We start from the raw sequence: 7399 nt of genomic DNA, 5'->3' as shown, positions 1-7399 counted from the left end.
GGTCCTCAGGTGTGGCTGCGGTGTTCTGGGTGACCTTGGCGGATCCCCAGGGCTTCGGTGGGTGAAGGGGACGGGGAGAGGGCCAGAGCTGGCACACCTGTGTCCGAAGCTTCCTCTCTGCCACCATCAGTCTCTCCAGTAGTGAAGACTGTCGATGGGCCAGGCCGGGGAGAAGCATGGGCAGGTGGCGGCTGGGGCACTGCTCCCTGGCTGAGACCTGAGCGCCACCCAGGGGCTGGGCTGGGGTCCCTGCGTGTCTGTACCTGGTTGTCACAGCCCAGCCGAGCTCAGCAGGGGGGGGGGGCGGTGTTGGGGAGGCAGGCGGCCCCTGGGAGCAGACCTGGCTCCTTCCCAGTCCCGATGGCACAGCTGCCCCAGCCTCTCTGTGCAGCTCCCGGAAGTGGAGGTGGCGGCTGGCTCCCTGCTCTGCCCGCCTCACAGGCCAAGTGCACAATAATGCTGCTCACGTCATATGAGGCCTAGAGCCTTCTGGAAACTCCTAGAGCTCTTTGGGGCTCTCCCGCTGCCTACACCCTGGGGTCCTGACCGTTCTGCACCCTCTCCTGGTGCCCATGGTTTGAGCGGTGCTGAGCTCTGGGAAGCAGGTGAACCAGGACTCCAGCTCACAGCCTTTCTGGTAGCGCCCGCGCTGCTGACCTGACCCAGGGGCCAGAGGTGGGGGTGGCATGTGGGAGGAGTCTGGGGACTGAAGGGAGAAGGCACCCTGAGGGCCGCCAGTGGCCCAGGGTTGGGGGTGGCAGAACATGAGCAGGGCGCGCCCAGCTGCCCCTGCTCCTGCCCCATGGGCCGGATCTGCGCTCCCCTGTGACCCACTGGTGAAGGGGAGACTGGTGCCGCCCTCTCTTCCACTCCCATTAGGGGCAGGGTGGCTGCCACCGCACACCCGCAGGGTCATCTTGCTCCCCAGCCAGGGCCCCCAGCCCTGAGGCAGTGGTGGAGCGGAGAGGACGAGCACAAGGGGCTCTGGAGGACTCGCAGACCCAGTACAGCGGGACCCCTGCACCGGCCCAAGGCTCTGGCCACAAGGCCAGGGCAGGTGTAGGGCCCTCTGCGCCCACCCTGTGTCCCCTCCAAGCCCTGGACGCGACTGCGCATTGGTGGGGAGCCCCTCGTCACCAATGGGATGTCCCCGAAGCCACTCAGGTCTTTGAGGAGAGGCCGCCGCACCGGAGCGCTGGACTCCTGAGGGCGGACTTGGAGTCCGGCGGGCTCTTAGGCAGGTGGCTGCGCCCCTGCGAGCCCGGTTTCCTCCCCTGGGAGCGGCTAGAGCTCCTCCTTGCGGGCCAGCAGGGGGATTCGCCCTCCTCAGCCGCCCTGGGCTGGCCTGGCCTGGGGCTCAGGAAAGGAGGGGAGAGCGCTGTGACCCTACACGTCGGTCCCACTGGGCGTCTCATCTCACTCCCAAGAGTTCCCTGAGGCTGCAGAGAAGGGGACAGGGGACTCCCGGGGCTACAGGGGTGGGAGTGGGCGGAAGGGGTCTTGAGCAGGAGTCTCAGCTCGCACAGCCAGTGAACCTCCATGCGCAGCCGAAGCGCATGGGGGTGGGGCTGGACGGGTCCGGCTGTGGGACACCGGCCCTGCGGGAAATCTGGGGCACGGGCCCCACGCTCGGTCGAACACCCCGCGAGTGCCTCGGTTGCACCGAATCCCCAAGGAAGAGCAGCGAGGAGGACCGGGCGTGGGCGGCGCGGGTGCTGTGGGAGCAGGCGCGGCCTCCTGCGGTTTATTGATTGGATAAGTTCGGCAAAGTGCTTCCCAGCGGGCGAGCGCGCGCGGACAGTTATAAATTTAAAACTCTTCCGTAGCAACCGGCTGTACACAGAGTCAGCGCCTGAGCCTTTCAAAAGGGCGCCCGCCGCGCTCAGAGGTGCGGCGCGTAGAAGGCGGGCGCGCCGTAGGTCTGCGAGCCCAGCACGAAGGGCGACAGCACCGCCGGGCTCGACAGGAAGGGCAGCTGCGCGGCGCACACCAGGCCGCCGGGGCCGTGCGCCGGGTACCCCGCCGGGCCGTGCATGGCGAGCGGCGCGCCCATGGGCGGCGACGGGCTGAGCGGGCTGAGGCCGCCGGGCAGCCCCGCTCCCGGCCCGGTGCCCGGCCCCGGTCCCCCGCCGCCGCCGGTCGGGGCGCTCGTGTCGGCGCCCGGGTTCTGCTTCTTCCACTTGGTGCGGCGGTTCTGGAACCAGATCTTCACCTGCGTCTCGGTGAGGCTCAGCGACAGCGCCAGGTTGAGGCGCTCGCACACCGACAGGTAGCGCGTCGCCTTGAACTTGTTCTCCAGCGCCACGAGCTGCTCGTAGGTGAAGGCGGTGCGCGCGCGACGCGGCTTCCCGGACTTGGAGTCGGAGCCCGTGCGCTTGCGCTTGGGTTTGGCGGACCCCGCCGCGCTCTGCGGGGTCGTCCCCGCGGCCCCCGGAACCCCCGCCCCCGCCGAGGCCCCCGTCGAGCCCGGGGCTGCGGGTGAGTTCCCGCGGGGGCCGGGCGCCGTGGCCTCGTCGACTGTGCCTGGTGCCTCCTCGGCCTCGGCCGCGCCCGGGCAGCCCGACCCGCGGGCCGCAAGGCCGCCCCCGCCTCCTCGAGCCTCCTCTGCGCCGCGCGCCGCCCCCGCCTCGGGCGCCTGGTCCTCGTCGTCAGGTGCCTCGTCGTCCCCGCTGTCCGCACTCGGGCTGCGGCCGCCGCTGCTGTAGCCGTTGGCCTCCGCCTCGTCCGCCTGGTAGGGGTCCCCGGTGTCTGCGGGCGGAAACGGACAGGACGGTTAGGACTCGCGCTCTCCTTCCCGGCTCGCCCGCTCCTCCGGCCGTTCCCGCTGCCCCCTGCAGCGGCTCCCTTTACCCATTTCATTGCTTCTCTTCGTTGATTCGCCTCCTTCTCCTTTTCCCTTAGCCTTCAACTCTCCTGCCTCTTGCCCCCCTCCCCTACCTGCGCTCGTACCGCGGTCCCCGAACCGGGCGTCTTTGCCCGAGAGGGACCCACGGAGTTACCAGCGGAGGGAAAGCTCAGATCGATTCGCGGGACAGATACAAACTTAATTAAACTCATTTTGTGTGATGTACAAACTAGTTAAGGGCCATTTAATTTATTTCGGCCTATATTACCCTCCAATTACGCAGGGCGCGGGGCCAGCAAACTCGCCGGCATTTAAGAGCTGCAGGGCCAGTGGCTGGAATGGATTGGAACCGGCCACCGAGAGGGGAGTTCTGGGGACCAAAATCGCCTGCCCAGGCCCCAGGTCTACCTTAAGTCTCCCGCCCTAGACCTTGACTGCCTTTGGCTCCTCCGCTGACATCCCGGCCTGCGCGGTGGGGTGCCAGCTGTGCTGGGGCTGCGGGGTGGGTGTCCCCGGAAGCCAGGTCTGAGCAGCAGCCGGGACCCTCCAAGCAGAGACCCCGTGGTGGCTGCATTTTGAGTCTCGGAAATTTGGAAGGAAGTGTCTGTCCTGGGCAGGGCGTGGGGGTGGTCTCTGCAGCTCCCACCCCCTGGGTGGTTGTAAAAAACCAAGAGAGAAGCGGGGCAAGTACCCTACACGGTGCCACTCAGTCAGGCACTAAGGTCCCGCTTTGGGGTCGGGGTGGCACCGAGAACCAAGGAATAAACCACAAATTCAGCCCTGGCAGGTTTGGTCAGGGCAACCGCGGAGGTTACGGAAGCGGGCAGAGCAGGTGCCCTGCCGCTGCCCCAACACCCGTCGGCAGGAGCAGGGGGCTCTGAGCGCACCTCTCCATCCAGCCCCTGCCCTGTCTAGAGATGGGCCCAGGAGGAAGGGGGCCTGACCCAGCTCCCTCCCCGAACCAGCAAGAGGCTGGGCCTTCCACCTGGGATGGGCTCCCCACGCGGGTGAAGGCTACGTGTGGAGACTCTTGGAACCCCAGCCAGGCAGGAGGCAGGAAGGGTCCCCTTCCAGCCACCCTGGCCCCTCCTCCAACTCGGCCACCCCCCTGGAGGAAGCCCAGAGCCAGTGCCCCGAGGCCCGCTGGCCCCAAGACCTTCCCTAAGCCCCGTCCCTGTGAGCTGAGGGGCCAGGAAGTTGGAAGGAGGAAGGGCCTGGGGAGGGGGCACAAAAAGCAATCAGGAGCTGGTCGAATGCAATTCTCAATCAATAGCGGCCCCTAATAAGTGTAATAGGTTTTAATCGAGTAATTATCCGAATTTTGACCCTATAATTTAGATGTTCGGGGGGGAGACTTTGCAAGGTGCTTGAAAGAGATATGCATGCTGCCGTAATGGGATATCGACCGGGCCAGGGCGCGGGCTGCCCCATTACCGGCCGCTTTCCGCCGCTAAGCACATTTCCCCTTAACTGTAATCGAAGGGATTTAATTGTTTTTCCAGAGATAACCAGCGTTTTGTCACAATTAGTCTGATTTGTTTAAAAAAAAAAAAGAGGGGGGGAAGGAAGAAGGCTTCAGGCGGCCGCGGCGGGGGTAGGGAGGTCATGGGCCAGCCGCGGAGCACGTCCTCGCCTCCTCCAGCACCAACTACCCTCCAACGCTGGAGACGCGCGGTGGCCACACCTGGGCCGGCCTTGCAGCCCCGCAGCCCGGGGCCCGGCCCGGCAGAACCATCCGGGAGGTGCAGTTGGTTGCGGGCCCCAGAGCCCGGGTCGGACGGAGGCCGAGGGTGGGCTGGTGCGGCCCCGCGCGCTGCGAACTTTACACTGAGCCTTGGTCCCGGCCCGCCAGGCTTGCCGAGGGGGTCCCGGAGCGTAAACGCGCAGCACCGCCCGTGCCCTGCCCTCGAGACCCTGCGCCGGAGGCGTCCTACTCACGCGCTGGCTCGGCTCCGGTGGCGGCTCCAGCTCCTCCCGCGGCGGCGAGGGCGCGGCGCTCCAGCTCCTCTGCGCGCGGCGGGCGCCCGGGGGCGGCGGGGACCGGGGCGCACGGGGCTGGGGCGCACGCGGCTGGCGCTCCGGGGCCCAGCAGCACACAGCGGCGTCTTCTGCTGTTGAACTTGTTGGGGTCCAGGATGTCCAGGACGGAGAAGGAGGTGGGGCGCGGCGGCGGGGCAGGGCGGGCCGCCCCCCCTCCCTCGGGCGCCGCGGGGGCCGTGTCACTGGCAGCCAGCGGCGGGGCTCCGGCCCGGGGGAAAGCAGGCAGCTCGGCGCGCCCGTCCATGGCGTCCCGGGCGGCGGCGGCGGGTGCAGGCGGTGCGGACCCCGGGCCGGGGCCGGGCGGAGGCGGCGGCAGCGCGGGGGCGTCCCCGGGAGCTGCCGGGCTGCTCGCGCTCATGCCGGCCTCGCGCCAATGCGGCCGCTCGGGTCCCGCCGGCTACGGGGCTCCCATCCCCGGCGGCCGGTGTGCGGCCGCACGGTCTCGCACAGGCGGCCGCGGTTCAGCTAGCGCTCCGCGTCGCGCCCCGCGCCCAGCGCTCGGCGGTGCTGGCCAGTGCTGCCACCGCCGCCTCAGGTGCCCGCCGCGCCCGGCCCGTGCATTTATGGCGGCCCCGCTGGCGGCGCCTACGCGCCCACACGCCCGCACACACGTGTGCCCGCAGGCGGCTGCGGGGCTCCGCCGCCCTCGTTAGTGCGCGCGCCTAATTGGCTGCGAACGGTCCGGGGCAGAGGAGGCGGGCCTCTCGCGGGACACACGGACGGAGTCCCGGCCCGACCCACAGACGCACAGCCTGGAGCTGGAGTGCGGTCCGCGAGCGGCTGTCGCGGTGATCGGCGTGTCGCTGCGCCTCCGCTCGTCCGGAGACAGCGCTCCCGCCTCCTGGGCTGAGGGGGAGGAGACAGCCGGGCTTTTAAATAATTGCGGGATCAGTCGGCGGCCAAGGGGCTGCCGAGGCCCCGGGGCGTGCGCTCGGGGGAGTCCTCCGAGTTCCCCGGGACATCCCGGAGCAAGACGCGATGCCCGCCGGCCACTCTGCGTCGCGGCGCGCGGGGCCCCTGAGCTCCGTGGGCTCCCGAGGCTCCGGCGCCCCTCGGCGGCTGGGGCAGGGAGAGGGGTCCTCGCAGGCCTACGCTCGGTTCTTCGCCGCGCTTTCAGCCCCTCCCATAAGAGCTTGTCTCCGCCACTCCCGGCCGCTCTCTCGGGGTCTCCTCTCCTGTTTCGGGTCTCCCATGCCCAAGGTCTTTGCCCCTCCACCCGCTCCCCACACCCGCCCCCTTTTAGTCGTCAAATTAGGGCCCAGCCTGGTATCTCTGCGGGGGCGGGGCCGACGGCCCCCAGGGTCCCTCTTTAGAATGGAAACGGAAACGAGGAAGGCTGGACAGCCCTCCCGCCCCTGCCCCGCCCCCAAAATGGGGACAGAAGAATCGGACGGACGGCTGGCGACCTGCACAAAAGTCTCTGCCCTTCAAGTAAGAGGGAACATTAGGGCAAACTCCCTTCCCCGCGCCCGGAGAGAGGACGCTCGCGTCCGGGCCTTGATTAGAGCATTCATCTACAGCGGCGAGGGGTGGACCGCAGGCTCCGCACCCTCACCCTCGGGGGACCGCGGCTCCTCTGCGGACCCCCTCCCCCCTCGCCCCTGCTCCGGCCCACGAGCACAGCGGCCACCGGTGGGACCCAGGTGGGGGCCGAGGACGAGTGTCCGGAGCGTGTGCCGCTGTGATGTGCACGAGCGGAGCGCGCGCCGCCTCACGTTGCGGTCCCCGGAGCCTGCTCCGCGCACAAGGACGGGTCCTTTGCAATTACCGCGGGCAATGATCCTTTGGAAGCAGAAATTAAAAGTTGGGAGAAATAATGGGGGGCCGATGGGCTGTAATTTGGGCCAAGCTCGGACATGCTGAGCCTCAGGGAGGCTGGGACTGCGGGGGAGGCCAGGCCTACCCTCCCCCAGCCCGTCCCCTCCCCCGCGTGCTGGTCCATCCCGAGATTCTAATCAGACCCACAACACTGTGTCCTTCCTCGCCAGGACTTGATTATTCTTTATCTTTAAATTATAAATCACCTCTGGGGGAAGGAGGGTGGATAATCTCTCATCTCAGGGAGGTAATTATCTCCTTCCCGCCCCCACCTTCCTGGAGGGACTCTTAGGCTCTCCCCACCCCTCCCCCAGCCGAGTTTGAATATAGATGTGCTCACCATTCACACACACACACACACACACACACACACACACACACTCATTCACCAGCATGCACGGCACACGAGCACACATCCATTCATGACCGCCCAGGCGCACCGTGTGGGTGCGCGACCATCCCCGTCGCGCGCCTCGCCATGCCCGGCGGGCCCTGCAGAGCGGCGGGCGCCCCGGGGGCAGGTCCCGTGCAGACCTCTGACCTGGCTCTGGGTGGTCTCAGTGTGACCCAACGGCACGCTCCCTCAGAGGTGCCCTCGAACTCCAGCCACAGAGCGTCCACCCCTGCAGAGGTCAGGTGGGGGAGGCGCGCGGGGGCGTCGCTGCCCTCAGCCCTGGTCCCCACTCCCTCCCACCG

At 68.1% G+C, this 7399-nt stretch overlaps 1 protein-coding gene across 1 annotated transcript; it reads right to left on the bottom strand.

Annotated features, from left to right (window-relative positions):
* Window positions 1-1882: 1882 nt before the first annotated feature.
* Window positions 1883-5243, bottom strand: NKX1-1 (NK1 homeobox 1). Its single transcript, XM_090267186.1, has 2 exons — window positions 4784-5243; window positions 1883-2748 (listed from the first exon to the last, which is right to left on the bottom strand). Exons 1-2 carry the CDS (start codon window positions 5241-5243, stop codon window positions 1883-1885), a joined length of 1326 nt encoding a protein of 441 aa, XP_090123312.1.
* Between the last annotated feature and the right edge of the window lie 2156 nt (window positions 5244-7399).

The sequence above is a fragment of the Furipterus horrens genome, unplaced genomic scaffold (assembly GCF_987537825.1).
Source record: "Furipterus horrens unplaced genomic scaffold, mFurHor1.1.pri manual_scaffold_2, whole genome shotgun sequence".
NCBI lineage: Eukaryota > Metazoa > Chordata > Mammalia > Chiroptera > Furipteridae > Furipterus > Furipterus horrens.
Note: the sequence above shows the minus strand (reverse complement) of the source record. Positions and strands in the feature narration are given on the sequence as shown.